This window comes from Calidris pugnax, unplaced genomic scaffold (assembly GCF_001431845.1).
Source record: "Calidris pugnax isolate Ruff unplaced genomic scaffold, ASM143184v1 scaffold41, whole genome shotgun sequence".
NCBI lineage: Eukaryota > Metazoa > Chordata > Aves > Charadriiformes > Scolopacidae > Calidris > Calidris pugnax.
In genome coordinates, this window is record NW_015094509.1 from 30108006 (window position 1) to 30127027 (window position 19022).

Below are 19022 nucleotides of genomic sequence, written 5' to 3' on the forward strand. Positions count from 1 at the left end.
CCCTCTGTGGCTTTTAAACCGACCACCAAATAGGTTGCTGTCTTCTTCCAGCGAGTCCATCAGCGTCCCCATGATCCCTTTGGGCCTGAAGGAGACGAAGGAGCTGGATTTGCTGGTACCACTGAAGGTGAGCATCGGGGTTTTGCTTGCTTGATGCAACGTAAGACAATGGAGGGGAGCAACCATGTACTTTGGGTGCTGTAGAGGAGATGCTGCAGCAGCTGCAGAACATTTTCTGGTTTAGACCAGCTGCAAAAAAAATAGGTTTATGGGGAGGAGCTGGACTTCAAACATGGCAAAGTAGGAGATATGAGGGTCTGGAGAGGGTGGAGAGCAAAAGCCAGGCAGGAGAGGCTTTCCCTGGCAGAGAGAGCTTGCAAATTCCCTATGCAGAATCACCCAAAGTCACCCTTTAAATCTTGAATATCTATTCCCGGGGTGACTCAGGGTTTTCTTTTTCTCTTGTTTCCCCATCCAGGATTTCATCAGTGAACACTATGGAGAGGAGGGCGTCTTGTTTGAAAAGGAAATCAAAGAGTTCATGGAGCTACGGCAGGTTGGTGTCTGTTGAGCTGCAAAGTCTTGCTTTGCCTCGTCCAAAAATGCTTTCTGGAGGTGCCTCATTTTCCTTCAGGGTCCTCTCAGCCTTTTTCCAAACTGCACCTTTATCCTTGTGTCTCAGGGTGAAGGATTCTCACTCTACAGCACCTCAGCTTCGGTTCTGTAATATTACAGACCATTCACTAATTGTTTTCTTTCCCCATCCTTTAACACCCTGCAAACCTGGAACTGAACAGCAATAAAAATTATAATGCAATCCAGTACTGCTTTATGAATATTAGTTCACCCCCAGTGAGGTTAAATGCCCGCTTTCTCTCCCGTTATCACTTGGAGAAGAGGAGATATAAAGCCATCTGGTAAAGGTGGACTTTCCACTCTCCTCTGAAGCAGTTTTCATAAGTAACTTCAGGTTTTGCCTTGCCGTGAAGCTTTGATCTGGGAGAGTGGAAAGCAAGAGGCTTGCTCAAGCCCTTGTGAAGGGCCTGATCCTGCTCTTCAGGCTGTGGGAGGGGAGCCCTGCAAAGCCAGAAGCTGAGAAAAGCCCTGTGGTTAAAACTAGGCATTAGGAAAGCTCTGACCCTCCTCCCTGGGTCAGGTCAAAAGCTCAAGGGCTTTTTTTATTAAGAGCAAAAAATCCTGTTTCTTCCTTAGCGTTTATTTCAGCAGACTTTGCATGGGTTTCTGTCTTAAAAATAATAATAATCCCAGCTTGGTTTAGGCAAGTGTTGCCATCAGCACAGTTCCCAGGCTGCTGGCTCTGGATTTGGGTGCCCCAGCACCAAATTGGTGGCTCCCTGACCCTTCCCACAGCTGAACCTGTGCTGTGGGGCTGCCTCCCGCTGCTGCTTCTCATCAACTATTGATCTGATCCGATTGATCTAATAACTCAGAGGAATTCTCTCCCCCCTGGGCTGGCCAGCATGTGCAGCTCCATAAATCCAACTTTTCCTTCCCGTTTTCCCCCCTTCTCTTAATTGATCTAATAACTCAGGGGAATTCTCTCCCCCCTGGGTTAGCCAGTATGTGCAGCTCCATAAATCCTACTTTTCCTTCCCGTTTTCCCCCCCTTCTCTTCCCACCCACATGTCTCCTCTCCCATCCCCACAGGCGATGCGCACCCCAAGCCGCAACGAAGCTGGGCTGGAGCTCTTGATGGAATATTACAACCAGCTCTACTTCCTCGACAGCCGTTTCTTCCCTCCCACCAGAAGCCTGGGCATCTTCTTCCACTGGTTGGTGCAGCTTTCCCTGTCCCACCTGGGGCATCACAAAGTTGGGAGGGAGCCTCCACGATGGGATGGCTGCCTCGGCAGCGAAGCTGGGGCTGGTGGATGTGGGGAGATGGGTTTTCCCCTTGCTCTGGGCTTGCTGTTGCCTTGGGCAAATTGGTTAGGGGAAAGTCTGTGCCCCATGGGGATGAGCTGTGGTGGGAATGGTGGCTGCAAGCCCATGCAAAATGCTGAAAACCCTCCAGGCTCCTCCTGCATCCAGCTACCCAGGACTTTCACAGAATCAATCTTCTAGGTTGGAAGGGACCTTAAAGATCATCTTGTCCAACCGTCAACCCAACTGACAAAAATAGACACCCACACAACAAACAAGGAGCATCATCACTAAACCATCCCTCCCAGCGCTTCATCATCGACTTGGCCATGGGTAGAATTTTGATTCTTCTCTTCCCCAGGTACGATTCCCTGACGGGGGTCCCGTCCCACCAGCGAGCTCTGGCCTTCGAGAAGGGCAGCGTGCTCTTCAACATCGGAGCCCTGCACACCCAGATCGGAGCGCGGCAGGACCGGGCCTCCCTGCCGGGGCTCAACCAGGCCATCGATGCCTTTCAGAAGGCGGCCGGTACGTGGGTCCTCCCCCCTTTCTCCAGCTCCCCATGGGTGGGCAGACAGCATTTCCACAGGGTGGCAATAATCCTTGTGAGGGCAAGAAGGGGAGGGAGTGGTTGTGCAAAGAGGGAAGGGGTTGGGGCATCTCCAAGGGACCAGGAACCAAGTACAAGTTGGCACGACACTGCTTCTGTGGGTTATGAAGAGGAGCTGGGATCGCCCAACAACCACCCAAAGGGCTCTCTCTTGCCACAGGGCAGTAGGGATGTCCCAGCTGGGGAGAGAAGAAATGCTCGTCCATCTACGAGCAGCTGGGAAATAGAATCATAGAATCATAGAATCATTGAGGTTGGAAGAGACCCTTGAGAAATGCTGGTCCATCTACAAGACCCTGGGACTGTGATCATTCAGGGCTTTGGAGAAGAAAGCTGTGGGCACAAGGGTGGTTTAGATAGCAAAGGAGGGACCCTTGACCATTTTACCCACTGGTTATGGTGACATGTTTGATGTGTGAGGTGCGCTGGGGACTCTTCTCCTCCTGTGCCGCTGGTGGGGAAACCTTCGTGGTCAGAAAGCCTGACTCTCCTGCTTACAAGCCCAGCTGATACCAAGAGCTTCTCCCTCACACAGGTGCCTTTAACTACTTGAAGGAAAACTTCTCCAATGCTCCCAGCCTGGATATGAGCGCTGCCTCCTGGGACTGTGGAGGCCTTTGGAGAAGAAAGCTGTGGGCACAAGGGTGGTTTAGATAGCAAAGGAGGGACCCTTGACCATTTTACCCACTGCTTACGGTGACATGTTTGATGTGTGAGCTGCGCTGGGGGCTCTTCTCCTGTGCCGCTGGTGGGGAAACCTTCATGGTCAGACAGCCTGACCCTCCTGCTTACAAGCCCAGCTGATACCAAGAGCTTCTCCCTCACACAGGTGCCTTTAACTACTTGAAGGAAAACTTCTCCAATGCTCCCAGCCTGGATATGAGCGCTGCCTCCTTGAACATGCTGGTGCGACTGATGGTCGCCCAGGTCCAGGAGTGCGTCTTTGAGAAGATGACCTTGCTGCGCACTCAGCACGACTTCCTCTCCCGGCTGCAGCTTGCTCAGGAGGCAGCAAGGGTGAGCACCTCAGGGAGGAGAGGACTTGGTGGGGCTACCACCACTGGAGAGGCTCCTCCTGTGGTCGGCAAAACCCCCCAGGAGAGGACAACCTACTGTCACTGCCTCCTGATGGACATCCAACATCCCAACCCGTGACTTAGCGACTTGTCTCTTGATGCCCCACAGGTGGAAGATGTCTACTCGTTGGTGCACCAGACAATGACCCAGGCCCACGTGAAGGATTATGTTCCCTTCTCTTGGACCACCATGGTCCATGTCAAGTCGGAGCATTTCAAAGCCCTCTCCCACTACTTCACTGCCATTGCTCTCTGCGACTGCCCCGGTGAGTGTTGGCTCCATGTGGTGGCCTGATGTTTGGGAGGGAATACAAAAAAAAAAAAAGAGGTGAAGGGACACATGCACAGGTTCAATAGACACAAAACCTCAAGTTTTTGGGATCTCTGAGCTGTTGATCTCACTTGTTGACTCAGCAATTCATGCACAGGGGAGATGTCCCCTGTATTTCTGGTTTGCAAAGTCCTTGCGAGAAGGTGAGCAAAAAGGTGCTGTGGGGATCATGGAATCATAGAATGGTTTGGGTGTCACCTGCTGTCCTTTTTTGGAGCTGAGCGGGTAAATGGGGGCATCAACTACCTGCTTGACCACACGTGCGTTGGTGTCCTCAGCCTGGCATACTCCTGAGGCACCCTGGTCCCTGTGGTTGGCCAGCTAGGGGTTTAAAAAATAAAAATAAACCCCAAAAAACTCAGGATATCCCAGGACAAACTGGTTTGGGCTACTGGAATTTAATTGCCAGCTTTGTAGCCAGCTGCCCTGGGCATCAAATACAGGCTGGGTAGAGAATGGATGGAGAGCAACCCCGAGGAGAAGGACTTAGGGGTGTTGGTGCCTGGGCAGAGAATGGATGGAGAGCAACCCTGAGGAGAAGGATTTAGGGGTGTTGGTGGATGAGAAGCTCAACAGGATCAGCATCCCCAGCAGCTTGGCCACCTGGGCAAGGGAGGGGATTGTGCCCTTCTACTCTGGGGAGACCCTACCTGGAGTAGTGTCCAGCTCTGGAGTTCTCAGCACAGGAATCAGCATCCCCAGCAGCTTGGCCAGCAGGGCAAGTGAGGGGATTGTGCCCCTCTACTCTGGGGAGACCCCACCTGGAGTACTGTGTCCAGCTCTGGAGTCCTCAGCACAAGAAGGACATGGACCTGTTGTAGTGGGTCCAGAGGAGGCCACAGAGATGGTTAGAGGGCTGGAGCCTGGAAAACACAAGGCTCTGGGGAGACCTTTGAGCCCCTTCCGTCAGAGGGCTGGAAAACACAAGGCTCTGGGGAGATCTTTGAGCCCTTTCCAGTCCCTGAAGGGGCTCCAGAAAAGCTGGGGAGGGACTTCTGGTCAGGGAGGGGAGCCATAGGATGAGGAGGAATGGTTTGACACAGAAAGAGGGGAGATTTAGATGAGATCTCAGGAAGAAGTTCTTTGTTGTGAGGGTGCTAAGACCCTGTTCCAGGTTGTCCCGAGAAGCTGTGGCTTCCCCATCCCTGGAGGTGTTCAAGGCCAGGTTGGAGGGGGCTTTGAGCAACCTGGTCTGGTGGGAGGTGTCCCTGCCCATGACAGGGGGTTGGACTAGGTGGTCTTTAAGTTCCTACCCAAACCAGTCTATGATTCCAGGGTGGTTGGGTATGGGTGGCTGTGCCATAGTCAGGCTTCCATGGCTCCAGGGAGCCAGCTGGAGCGTGGACATAGGATGTGACCCATGGTCTCCATCTGCTCCGTCACCAACAAGCGATTTTGGGTCAGGCAGAGGATCTGGGGGCGGGCAGGCGATGCTCAGGCATGACCTGTGGTGCCACCCCATGGCTTGGTGGGGTGGCTGAGAACAGGCTGGGGGGGCTTCATGGGGGATGGCTGCTGAAAGCAGTGCAGTGACGGTGACGGTGGTGGCTGCCAGACTGTCCCAGCATCCTCCCACACTCTGGAGTCTGCCTGGAATCTCACTGTCGGGTTTGTGCCACGTGGGATGTCACAGAAGCAGGATTGAGCAAGGAGAGATGGTGGGGCAGAGACAGGAGAGAGTGGGGTGCTCTGGGGCTGGAGCAGACTGAGACAGCAGAGGATGGTGGTGGGGCTGGGTTTGTGTGGGGTTGCAAGGGACAAGGGCAAACCTCTCCCCTTAAAATTTTGGAGGCTTTTCGTCTGGCCTAATAACCTTAGGTGCTGGGGGAAACACAAATCTGCCTGGAGATCCTTAATTTAGGGGTTTGGGGATTTTTTTTGCACGTTGTTGAGATCTCACGTGCCCTCTCACTACCTCTCCCTGACCCCCTGGTGCAAAATAACAAATCTTGTGCTTCCATAACCAGCTGGCAATAAACTCCTTACGCTGCAGTTTAATCCCCTGGGGAAAGCTGGCACAAAAGAGGGTTGGGATGGAGTAGAGCCAGCCCTGGAGCAGCCAGTTCCCAGCCGACTGGGTGCTTACACCAGAGGTGCTCACCAGGCTTTGGGATCTCCTTGCATGTGGACCAGCAAGTCTACGAGGCTCCCTGGAGCCTTCTGGGTAGCTTCTTATTGCACCCTGTGCCCAGGAAAGGAGGCTACCATGCAACTTTGTGAGCCAAATGGGATTAGGAACAGCTTTGGTTGGAAATAGAGGTATAAAAATCATGTGAACAGAGCCCGGTGGGGTTGGAGCACCTCTACAAGCTGTATCCATCTCATTTTCTCTATTGAAGGACCTCCTTGGTTCCACCACCGGCTGTCTGCCCATGTAGCGGTCCCAGGCACAGCAAGGAGGGCTTAGCTCCCAAATTAATCTGCCCAACTCTTGTGCTTTAGTTGTTGTCCAACTTGGGTCCTTGTCACCAACCTCCAGAGGGGAAAACTCAGGGCTCTTGATTTCCAATCCTACTTCCAGACCAGAGCAAAGGATGGGAGAAAGCAAAAGAGCCAGATACTTGTGCTGTGCACAGGACAAATCCTGTGCTTGGCTTCAAAGCCTGGTAGAGCCTTGAATGTGATAACTCATCCCTCTCCATCAGCAGTGGCTCAGTGGTCGTTACAGGCTGTGGTTGGGTAAGAGGAAGCTGCTGCTGAAGGGTCACATGATCATAGAATCATAGAATTGCCCAGGCTGGAAGGGGGAAAACTCAGGGCTCTTGATTTCCAATCCTACTTCCAGACCAGAGCAAAGGATGGGAGAAAGCAAAAGAGCCAGATACTTGTGCTGTGCACAGGACAAATCCTGTGCTTGGCTTCAAAGCCTGGTAGAGCCTTGAATGTGATAACTCATCCCTCTCCATCAGCAGTGGCTCAGTGGTCGTTACAGGCTGTGGTTGGGTAAGAGGAAGCTGCTGCTGAAGGGCCACATGATCATGGATGTGGCTTCCTGGTCCCCTTGCCCCCATCACCATGGGCATCCAGGCTGCTGAGCAGAACCCCAGAGAGACTCAGACCATCCCCACCCAATTTTTCACACAGCAGCGTCCGATGCTGAACTGCCGGAGCACGAGAAGGCTTTCATCCAGTTCCATGTCACCATGCCAGAGGGACCTTCACTCCGCGTCCTGCTGCAGGACCCTGAGGAGAGGAGGCACAGTAAAGAACCCCGATCATGATCATGGATGTGGCCTCCTGGTCCCCTTGCCCCCACCACCATGGGCATCCAGGCTACTGAGCAGAACCCCAGAGAAACTCAGACCATCCCCACCCAATTTTTCACACAGCAGCGTCCGATGCTGAACTGCCGGAGCACGAGAAGGCTTTCATCCAGTTCCATGTCACCATGCCAGAGGGACCTTCACTCCGCGTCCTGCTGCAGGACCCTGAGGAGAGGAGGAAGCTGGGTAAGTGCATCCATGGGGGCAAAGCCCCAGTTCTTGCGCTGAGACCTCAATGCACGGGAGGTGAGCCCCATCGTAACCCTACCCATGTAGGCATGGTCTCCATGAAGGAATGGGATGAGCTGTTGGGGGATCATTCCATGCAGAGACACCTTTTTGGTGGCTTTCATGAACTTGAACGTAGGAAGTTCCATCTCAACATGAGGAGGAACTTCTTTAATTCGAGGGTGGCACAACAGTGAAACAGGCTGCCCAGAGAGGAGGTGGGGTCTCCATCTCTGGAGACATTCAAAACCCTCCTGGACATGTTCCTGTGCAACCTGCTCTAGGGGGACCTGCTCTTGTAGGAGGGTTGGACTAGATGATCTCTAGAGGTACGTTCCAACCTCATATCATTCTGTGATTCTTTGGAAGGAGCTTCTCCTGGGAAGGCAGAAAAGTGCCACGGCTCCCTATTGGAGTGTTGAAGACTAACTCATGGTGCTTGCACCTACCTGGCCACCTGAGTTTGACAGTAAAACCTCAGGAACCAAGGTGTCCTGAGCCAGGTAACGTCACCCAACGCAGCAGGGAGAAATCCGTAGGGACATAGAGATCCTGGAAGCTCCTTGGCTTGGGCTTGCTGCTGACTTGGCTTGATGACAAGAAGACGCAGCAGATGCCAGGGGGTGGCTTTTTTAGCTGCGTCAAAAGGCTTGGGAGACGAAGAGCTTCCTCCCATGCGGATTTTCAGCTTCAGGGGAAAAACAGAGCGTTGCTTATTCAGCTGAAGTCGTGTTTTGGCAGCCCCTCCCCAACAAGGCTGCAGCAAGAACAAGCTCAGCGCCCTGATTTTGGGGTGTCATCTCTTGTTTACCTCCCCCATGACCTGTCTCCTGGTGTTCTTTCCCCTCATGGCACACGTGTGAAAGGAGGCAGGTCCCATCCAGGAATGAGTTTGTCATGTTGTGGGTCCCAGGAAAGTCCTCCCGGCTACTCGGCAGGATTTCACTGCCTGGGATGGGAGGTGGAGGACGTGCATGAGAAGACTCCTTAGATGACCCCCAAAAGCAGAGCGTTGTGGTAACATCACCCCGACACCCTCAGCTGATGTCATCTGGTTTCCCAATTTGTGTCATGAGCCAGCAATGTGCCCTCATGGCCAAGAAGATCGTGGCCAGCACATGGAGGGAGGTCATTCTCCCCATCTACTCTGTCGTGGCCAGCACGTGGAGGGAGGTCATTCTCCCCATCTACTCTGCCCTGGCGAGGCCACATCTGGAGCACTGGGTCCAGTTCTGGGCTCCACAGTTCAAGAAGGAGAGGGAACTGCTGGAGAGGGTACAGCAAAGGGCTAAGAAGATGATGAGGGGACTAGATCATCTCTCTGATGAGGAAAGGCTGAGGGACTTGGGTCTCTTTAGTCTGAAGAAGAGAAGACTCGGGGGGGGTCTGATCAATGCTTATAAATACTTAAAGGGTGGGTGTCAGGAGGATGGGGCCAGTCTTTTTCAGTGGTGCCCAGTGACAGGACAGGAGGTAATGGCACAAACTTGAACAAAGGAAGTTCCATCTCAACATGAGGGGGGACTTCTTTCCTGAGAGGGTCCAGAGCCCTGGCAGAGGCTGCCCAGAGAGGGGGTGGAGTCTCAGTCTCTGGAGACATTCAAAACATGCCTGGACATGTTCCTGTGCAACCTGCTGTAGGTGGACCTGCTTTGGCAGGGGGGTTGGACTAGATGATCTCCAGAGATCCCTTCCAACCCCGTATCGTTCTGTGATTCATTCTGTCAGCCCAGCTTCCAGCTCTGCCTGCTCTTCTTGGGGGGAACAGGCATCATTCAACATCTGCTGGTGAAAAATCAACGGGTAGATGCCAGTCTCAGCTCTGGTTTTGGTTCCAGGAAGGGAAGAAACTCGCAGCATTAAAACCATCTTCCTGAAAGGATATTTTTTTCCCTCCCTTCCCTTGTCTCCCAGTCTTATCACATTTCCTTTTATCAGACATGGTGTAGTCCACCACGATGAAGAGAGCAGAGCCAAAAGCTTGCACAACTTCCCTGCTCAACCTGTATTCCCAGTGGTATTTTGAAATTGAGGAATTGAGAATATTCAATAAAACATAGTTGTTTTCTTGCCTCTGGATGGGGCTGGCTGTGGGTGCTTTGATAAAATACGACTGATTTCGTTTGATGCAAACACCAGGAATTGGTAATATTCAATAAAACATAGTTGTTTCCTTGCCTCTGGATGGGGCTGGCTGTGGGTGCTTTGATAAAATACGACTGATTTCGTTTGATGCAATTATTTTGGGGAATCTCTTCCTCTCTGGTGTCCATCCAGCCTTGATATTGCCTCGATATTTCCTCGATTGCGACTTGTGGTGGGGGGAAAACAGAGGTTTTTCAGGCTGCTGGCTGTATTTTTCAGAAGCTGAAGCAAATGCCAACCATCTCCTTGGGTTATGTTGCCACCGTGTGTCCTAAAACTAGAAATGCTACAGGCACACGTGTTTCCATGATACGTGTGTGCGTGTATGTACAGATATATATAGCTTTTTTTGGGTAGTTTCGCGTTGGATCCGGGTGTCTTGGTTGCAGTCTCTCGCGGAGGAGATGTTTGCCTTGATATCCGTGGGTTATCGCGATTTCGTCTCTTCTGGCCATTTCTCGGCCGCTCCCTTTTCCCAAGGATGGAAACACACTGAAGGCAAGTTGAGCAAGAGCAAGATGCCCAAGAGGGTGGACAGCAAGACCTGCCAGGGCAAGGAGAAGGCTTTGCTCAGCCTGGGAAAGAGGGAGATGTGTGCCCAGGGAGGTGGTGGAGTCACACCATCCCTGGAGGTATTTAAGAAACGTGTAGACATGGTTCTTCAGGGCACGCTCTGGTGCCCAAGATTACTGGTTTGTGGTGGGGTGCTGTGTGGGTGGGTGATGGTTTTTGGTTTGGTGGTTGTTGTTGTGTGTTTGGTGGGTGGTGGTTTGTGTTTTTTGTGTGGTGTTTTTTGTTTTGTTTTTTTTGTTTTGTTTTTTTTGTTTTGTTTTTTTGTGTGTTGGTTGGACTCGATGATCTCTGAGGTCCCTTCCAACCACTACGATTCTGTGATTCTGTGTTGCATCTTCCTGAAGCTAAAAGGCTGTCGCCAGGAGGACGGGGCTCAGTCGTCCTCCGTGTGCCCCCCCGGGGGACACAAGGAGATGGAGAGAAGTTAATTTGCTGAGGAGATTGAGGTTAAGCATTAGGAGGGACTTCGGGGGCGGCGCGAGGTGGTGGCAGCTCCTTCTCCGGTGGTTTTTTGGGAACATCTGCCAGCTCTGCCGCCGGCGCCGGGGGGGGGGGGGGGGGGGGGGGCCATCAAGGGGGGGTGCAAACTGACGGCTGGGACCTACTCCATTTAGCACAACGTTGAAGAGCCTGGCAGGCTGGGAACGTGACTGGGCTGTCCCTGAGTCACGTCGGGTGACACAGCCAGGGAAGAAGCTGCTGTCATCCGTGGGAAGCCGGAGCGAGCGGAGAAGGAAGAGCAGCTCCTCTCCCCTCCCCTCGGGCTGCCATCATCTCTCGCTCCTTTTGCAGGCAAAGCTCACCTGAAGAAAGCCATCATGAAGCACGAGGAGGCCATGAGGATCCACGGCTTGTGCAAGATCCTGCGGAAGATGGACATCCTCCAGGAGGTCCTCTCCTTCGCCCACAAGCGCTCGCTGAGCAAGTATTCAGAGATCGACCACGAGGAGGACTTCTTCGAGACAGGAGATGCCCCCGACATTCACCGTGAGTGTTTCTTTTTGGGGTGGGTGCAGCTGGGGAGGGGGGGTTTGTGGCAGGTTGTGTGGGGTGGGCAAACTCCAACGGTGAGTTTGTGGCATGTTGTTGTGGACCAGAGATCCCTGCATGGCCGTGGAACGTCACAGATGGGAGTGGGGGCTCCAGGCTACGTGTCCAGCAGCTGCCTGAGAAGGTCTCAGCTCTTCTGGGTCGCACCATCCCTTCTCTGGGGAGCACGATGTAGATGCAGCAGCTGCTGCAACTACCCTGACCCCTGATCTATGTGCTTTTTTTCTCCCTGCCACCAGCCAAAACGCTCCAGAAACCAGAGATAAAATCCCCCAACTTCTCCCAGGTGAAGGTGACCGACCTCTTCCACAAGCTGGTACGTACGGCTACGGGATGGAGGTTGCCCCAAGGGAGCAAGACATCTCCTCCTCCTCCTCTTCCTCCCCTGCATGCTCTGCTTGCCTGGTTTTCTTCCTCCCTGCAGACTCATCTCCCTCTCCTGGTGCAGCTGCTGCGCTCGCAGGCAGTTTTCCAAGGAGAACCAGCCACCTCCTCACAGGCAGGGACCTGTGCAGGAGGAGGGGTGGGAGGGCACAGATGTGTCTCTGCAAGACCTAAACGGGTCGTGAAGCTCCTCCGGTGCATGGGGAAGGGGGGCACAGGCATTTTGGGTGGGCTTTAACCGAGAGGAACTGAAGGGACCCTTTAGAGGAAGCTTTTTTGGGGAGCAGAGCAGGATGGTGACAGCTGAGAGGCACCAGGAGAAACCCATCAGACCTTTATCTCTACCCTCTTTAGGTTTTGAGGGTCCCAGGAAGCAGGGCTGAGTTTTGGGGGCTGCTGTGAGACCTGGCTGTGCTGTCCTCATCACCCAGACAGCCCAAAGGTTGCGTAGCACCCCAGGGAGAGGTTGGGCATCTCTGCTTTTTGAACAGCCCCAGGGAAGGCAGGTTTCTCCTGCTCCTGTGGGAACAGAAAAGTAGGAAAAAACCAGAAAAATAGGAAAGATCTGGGGTGGGGTCTGACCCTGAAGATCCTGTCCCACCACCTTGCACCCTGCTGCCAGACCACCGCAGCCAGGCTGCATCCCCCAGAGCCAGGCAATGGTGAAAAACCTCAACCCCCCTCATTCCTCCTTGGGTGATGGGGTTTTTTTTCCCAAAGAGGGAAATTAAGGAGCCAGCCATTCCCAATGGAGCTTTCTGTTTGCTCCAGGATGATAGTGTTTAAACGGGGAGATCCAGCTCCCTGACTGTACCAAGACCTTCTCAAAAAACCAGAAAAATAGGAAAGATCTGGGGTGGGGTCTGACCCTGAAGATCCTGTCCCACCACCTTGCACCCTGCTGCCAGACCACCGCAGCCAGGCTGCATCCCCCAGAGCCAGGCAATGGTGAAAAACCTCAACCCCCCTCATTCCTCCTTGGGTGATGGGGTTTTTTTTCCCAAAGAGGGAAATTAAGGAGCCAGCCATTCCCAATTTGCATCAGGATAATAGTGTTTATACAGTCAGTTCCAGCTCCCTGACTGTACCAAGACCTTCTCCTCCTGCCTTGCAGGAGCAGGACAATGCCAGGAGGATGTTCAGACCTAAGCAGTGGGCACAGGGTTGGACCAGAGACCTGCTGTGAGGTCTTTCCAACCCATGTGAGATTCCGTTGCTGCTCATAAAGCCAAGGGCTGACATGGGCTTTTAAGCACCTGTAGCTTTACAGTGCATAAATCTGCAGTTTTGGGTGTGCAGGAAGGGTAAAACACCGAGGAAAAAATCAAAATCACATCCTTAGAGAAATGCAAAAGGCTTTTTTTGCTCTGCCTCCTCCCCATCAGTGGGTGTTTTGCAAGGTTGCACGTCCCCCTGGAGATGTTCTTGCACCAAAAGGTGCTTTTCCTGTTTTTTGCCTTTCCCCAGGGGCCCCTCTCGGTTTTCTCGGCCAAAAACAAGTGGTACCCAGCACGGAGGGTCCACCTGAGGAGAGGAGAGAATGGATTTGGCTTCACACTGCGAGGAGACTCCCCCGTCCTCATTGCTGGTGTCATCCCAGGGGGCTGTGCTGCCGTGAGTACCCCCAGGCTCTTGCTGTGTCCCCGTGGGGAGGCTCGAAATGAGGTGTCAGGGGTTGCCTCCAGGGCTACCAAGTGGTTTTTTAGGTCTTAACAGTCCGTTGGTAACTGAATCGATGTTCTCAGGTGGAGACTCATCCCCGCCAGATCTCAGCCTGGGGCTTGCAGATGGGTGTCGTGAAAGAATTGAGAGATATACATATATTTTTAGGATACAGCTAAGGCAGAAAATACGGATGTTAGCTCAGTTTTTAACTGCTGGCAAGCATCCAGCTCCCTTCTCTCCCATTTTGGGACCTGATGGTGGATGGAACAAGATGGCAAGTCTGAAATGTGAGTTATCTCAGTGGAAACCCACTGCCTGGGCTTTCTTGATGGATCAGGGGCAGCTTTGTTTTCCAGCAGAAGCTTGCTGGTGACACACCTGAAAGGTCTCCCCATTCCCTCAGCATCAACCATCTAGAGCCCAGCATCCCTGTAACAGAGATGCAGCAGGATCACATCCCATTTTGGGAGAGTAAAATCTTCTTAAAGAGCACATTTCATCCCTGTCTGGACCATGGCTGTGTCCCCTGGGCAACTAACATTCAATGCACCCATCTGGGGTGGGATTGGACTCCAGACAGACACTGAAATCATAGAATCATAGAATGGTTTGGGTTGGAAGGGACCTTAAGGTTCATCTAGTTCCAACCTCCCTGCCATGGGCAGGGACACCTTCCACCAGAAAAGGTTGCTCAAAGCCCCATCCAACCTGGCCTTGAATATCTCCAGCAACCATAACTTCTCTGGGCAACCTGGGCCAGGGTCTCACCACCCTCACAGCAAAGAGTTTGTTCCCCAGATCTCATCTAAATCTCCCCTCTTTTGGTTTAAAACCATTCCCCCTCCTCCTATGTCTCCACTGCCTCCTAAAAAACCTTTCCTTCAAGCACGTCAAGAGCCTTGTTGATGCCTTGATGGATGAAGGATGGGCAAAGAACCTCACTGAGCCTGCTGTTTTCTCAAGGATCAGGGCTTGCAGGCAATATATTTTATATTTTTTTATTGGAGACCTGCAGTATTTAACCTTTATCAAAGGGTCAGAGCTGGATGGAAGTTTGCTGCAGAAAGTTGGGAGTTTAGAGCATGCTGGATGTCAAGCATGGCCATCTCCAGCAGCTGCAGAAGAGATCCTTATCCTGTAGAGCATCCCATTTTTCTGTCCGTGCCGCACAGCAGATGTACCTGCGAGCAGCAGTGGGTGTTACAGCCCCCAGGTAGCAGATCTCGCTGAATCCTGGGGCCAAAGTGATTGTGACCCTCTAGTCCACTCTGATGAGACCCCACCTGGAGGTGGAGGTCTCATCCACCAGCTCTCATCCAGCTCTGGAGTCCTCAGAACAGGAAGGATCATGGACCTGTTGGAGTGGGTCCAGAGGAGGCCACGAAGATGCTGGGAGGGCTGGAGCCCCTCTGCTGGGAGGACAGGCTGAGAGAGTTGGGGGGGCTCAGCGTGGAGAAGAGAAGGGTCTAAGGAGACCTTCGAGCCCCTTCCAGTCCCTGAAGGGGCTCCAGGAAAGCTGGGGAGGGACTCTTAGTCAGGGAGGGGAGCCATAGGAGGAGGAGGAAGGGTTTTAAACTGAAAGAGGGGAGATTGAGATGAGGTCTGGGGAAGAAACTCTTTGCTGTGAGGGTGGTGAGAGCCTGACCCAGGTTGCCCAGAGAAGCTGTGGCTGCCCCATCCCTGGAGGGGTTCAAGGCCAGGTTGGAAGAGGCTTTGAGCAACCTGGTGTGGTGGGAGGTGTCCCTGCCCAGGGCAGGGGGTTGGACTTGATCGTTAAGGTCCCTTCCAACCTGAACCATTCTATGATCTCTGCAGGATTGGGACCTTTGGGGTGTGTTGGACACTGAGCCAGACCTCGTGCAGCAGCATCCATGAGCTCAAACGTGGGCATCTTCTCTCTTCCCCTGCAGGGAGCTGGCTTGAAGGAAGGAGACTACATCATCTCGGTGAACGGCAAGGACTGCAGGTGGTCCAAGCACGCTGAGGTGGTGCAGCTGCTGAAGAGCACTGGGGAAGAGGGAGTGGAGATCGGTGTCATAACCCTGCAGGGCTCAGAGGGACCAAAAGCTGTAAGTCACGTCCCAAACTTTAGGTGGGACATTGCAGAAGAGGTTCCTCAGTGTCTTGGTGCAGGGCTGAAGCCAGGCATCACATCTGCTGCCCCGGTTTCATCCCTCTCTTTCCGCTCCCTTTCCCAAACCAGGTGGACAAGAAGGCAGCAGCCATGTCCTCGGGTGCTGGGCTGCAGAAGAGCAACAAGGAGAACAGCAGAAAGAGCCTGATGAACAGCAAGAGCGCCAGCACGCTGCTGGTCTGGAGCAAGAAGAGCAAGAGGAGCAAGAAGAGCACCTACAGCGTCCCCTTCACCGCGGTGGGAGACAACGAGGCCATGTACTGAGGCAGCCACCGGGCTAGGACGTGTCCTACAACCCCAGGGTTGATGGCCCATGAACCTTTCCAAGTCCCCAGTGGCTTGTCCAGGTTGTGCTGGTGTCGGTGCTGCCAGGAACCCCCAGGAACCCCCAGGAACCCCCCCTCCCCGGGGATGCGCCGCTGGTCGGATCCTCTCCGAAGAGGCGAGCGATGCACAGCGCCGGGATTCCACCACCATCTCCCAACTCCTGTCTGAAACCATCCTCAGCTAAACCATAGGGGGAAACACCGATTTATTCTTCGTTTTTAAAGTTTTCTTTTCTTTTTCTGTTTTTTTTCTTCTTTTTCCTCTTAAGGGGTCGCGGGGAGGGGGGAGCTGTGCTTCCGTATAACAGAGGGGACTGGTTTGTGTCTTCTGCTCGGTGTGAGGAGCCACCAAGCCAAGCCCCAGCCATTAAAGCAAACGCTGTAACCTTCTTTAGAGTCTCCTAAGCTTTCTCTGCAAGGTAAACCCCCAAATTGTCCAGCAGCTCCAGCTGGGGGTCACCTCCCGCTCCCCTTTTTCGGGAGAAGGGATAGCGTGGGTGTCGATGTCTCGTGGTGACCCCATCACGGGGTCCAGCATAGACTTGCCCAGGCATTTCTGCCACGGTACCAGTTAGGATGAGTTTGACCTTATTTTTTAGTGCTTTTTGGGTTGGTTTGTTTGATTATTTTTTTTTTAATGGACTCCCAGCAAATAGAGCCCAGCTGCAGAGCCTGCTGCTTTGGAAGAAAAGGGAAAGACTTAACGTGCATTTGTTGTCTCGCTTTTTTTTTTTAATCAGTAGAGGTGGATTGCCCTAAATATCTGAGTAGATTAATAGCTAAGAGCCTTGGTGGGGTTTTTTGTTTTTTTGTTTTTTTTTTTTTTTTTCCTTGGTATGAGATTAAAATTCCAGGAAGATAGCTCCTCCAGATTATTAAACTCCTAAATTTGTGCTCGTATTGGATCTTGCACACGTTGCTAATACCCTGACACTGTGCTGTCAGCATTCCTACCAGAGCTGGCCTGATGGATCCATACATCTTGGTAATTGTACTGGAAAGGCTGGGGAGACTCCGAATACGCCCTTAGATCTATCGGCGAAATTTCCTCAGTCCCATTTCTGCCTCCTGCATTATTATTTTTTAATTTTTTTTTTCTGAAGGCTTAAAGAGCTGTCTGGTCTTCAGCGCTCGGATGATCTGGGTAGGTATAAAATACCCTTTCAGAGATGTGATTGTATTTTTGTACTTTTGGAAGTCATGACAAACACGTGGTGGTAGTTTATCGCGGTGAAACGTGCGCCGACGGTGGGGTATCTTCATGAGAACATCCCCTCACCCTGGGGGGCTTTTTACCATGACTTCTTCCTGGTGGTTCTGCTGAGCTTTCAGCCCCGCTTTTCTTGATGGAGAAACTCAAAGATGGGTTCTAACTCTGCCTTATTGACCAAGAAGGCTCTCCGTAGACCGAGAACGTCATCAGACCGGATTTGTGGATCCGGCTGCCACCACCACAGGGCCATCTGTTTAGATTTTTCTTTTTTTTCCCCAACGTAATCTCACCAGCTGCTTGGTGGGGGAGTGGGAAGGAAGGGGGTTTAGGTTCAAAGGAAAGGCCACCTTGCCATGAAAGCACCCCGGCCGTGTCTTCCCCCCTCTATTTTTCTATATTCCCCCCCACAAATCATATGAAGAGCGGCTGAAGGAGCTGGGGCTGTTTAGTGTGAGGAAGAGGAGGCTGAGGGGAGACCTCATCACTCTCTACAACTCCGTGAAAGGACACTGTAGAGAGGTTGGGGCTGGTCTCTTCTCACAGGGAATTAGTGACAGAACGAGAGGGAACGGCTTCAAGCTCCAACAGGGGAGGTTTAGATTGAACATTAGGAAGGAATTTTTCACCCAAAGAGTGGTCGGGCATTGGAACAGGCTGCCCAGGGAGGGGGTGGAGTCACCATCCCTGGATGTGTTTAAGGGATGTTTAGATGGGGTACTGAGGGACATGGTGTAGGGGAGGACTTTGTAGAGTAGGGGAGATGGTTGGACTCGATGATCCCAAGGGTCTCTTCCAACCTCAATGATTCTATGATTTTAAAGGTGTTGCTGACACAGGCCATCTCCGAGCTGGAGATGGATTTATTGAGAAGAAGCGCGGAGAAGCAGCAAAGCCCCATCACCCAGCTCCTCCGTTGGTGCTGGGTTGGTGTTTTGTGCGAGTTTCCCTAACAACAGTGAGTTTATTTGGGTTTATTTTATTTTCTTTTATTTTTTTTTGTTAATTTGTACATGGACTCTCACCTTTTATGGATTAAAAAGCACTGATTCAAAACCGCTGCGTGGCGTGCGTCTCCATTGCCAATCACAGGTGGAATTGGTCCACCAGCTGTGGAGGGGACAAGCCTCGCTTTGGGCTTGGAAACGGGTTGATTTTGGGTCGTTTTTACCTAAATTTGGAGCTGTGGAGGTTGGAAGAGATTGGTTGGTTCTTGTACAGCCTGATCCAAGGCAAACTGAGCTCCTCAGCGTCCAGATCAGCTCGACAACCCTTGGTGAGACGTGGTCTCCATCTCCAGCGTGATGTAATGGGAGCTGGTGGCTTTCTTATGTGAGTTATTTCATGGAAGAGGTGAGGAGCAGGGCTCAGGTTGGATCCCGTGGGGGCTTTTCTCCTGGAAAAGAATGGAAACCCTTCAAGAAAGGCATCTTTGCTTCACACGGCATGTTTTGATCTGGTTTTGGGTTTCCAAGGGGGTTCCCAACAAGGATTTCCAAATCCCTTGGGTTTGGAAGACCACATCAATGGGAATGAAGGTATCAGCCACGCTGGAGGAGCTCATAGGTAGCTGGTAAACAGCAAAGCCTTGATGTGGGACAACCCCCCACCCCATTTTCCCCTGGGATTCTGTGTTTCACTGGGCCCCACCTCCTCACCACCCTGGGAGGGTGACCAAGCCCATGGCTGTGGGGCAGGACCATGGGTCCTGGCAGCCAGACAAGTCCCTCACTCAGGGATTGTGCACCCCAGCTCACCCCACGGGAGGTGAAAGGCCAGAGAAACTCCTCCTCAGAGACACAGAGGTGGGTTTAAACCCCCATGGGTCCTGGCAGCCAGACAAGTCCCTCACTCAGGGATTGTGCACCCCAGCTCACCCCACGGGAGGTGAAAGGCCAGAGAAACTCCTCCTCAGAGACACAGAGGTGGGTTTAAACCCCTCTTAGATGGAAATGATCCAGAGTCAGTGCTTTCAACTTCAGGTTAATGGATGGTCTGGTGGGAGGTGTCCCTGCCCATGTCCTTAGATGGGAATGATCCAGGGTCAGTGCTTCCAACTTCAGGTTAATGTATGGTCTGGTGGGACGTGTCCCTGCCCATGGCAGAGGGGTTGGAACTCCATGCTCTTTAAGGTGCCTTCCAA

At 52.6% G+C, this 19022-nt stretch overlaps 1 protein-coding gene across 1 annotated transcript in view; it reads left to right on the plus strand.

Moving 5' to 3' along the window:
- RHPN1 (rhophilin, Rho GTPase binding protein 1) overlaps positions 1–17937 on the plus strand; it is a 39704-nt gene extending 21767 nt beyond the window's left edge. Inside the window, exons 4-15 of the mRNA XM_014965663.1 lie at positions 52–127; positions 479–556; positions 1669–1793; positions 2246–2412; positions 3324–3511; positions 3680–3836; positions 7231–7350; positions 10903–11097; positions 11400–11476; positions 13012–13158; positions 15120–15278; positions 15413–17937. Coding sequence (XP_014821149.1) covers positions 52–127; positions 479–556; positions 1669–1793; positions 2246–2412; positions 3324–3511; positions 3680–3836; positions 7231–7350; positions 10903–11097; positions 11400–11476; positions 13012–13158; positions 15120–15278; positions 15413–15607 — 1684 coding nt within the window. The 3' untranslated portion in view covers positions 15608–17937. The remainder of the gene's footprint in view (positions 1–51; positions 128–478; positions 557–1668; positions 1794–2245; positions 2413–3323; positions 3512–3679; positions 3837–7230; positions 7351–10902; positions 11098–11399; positions 11477–13011; positions 13159–15119; positions 15279–15412) is intronic.
- Positions 17938–19022: the final 1085 nt, after the last annotated feature.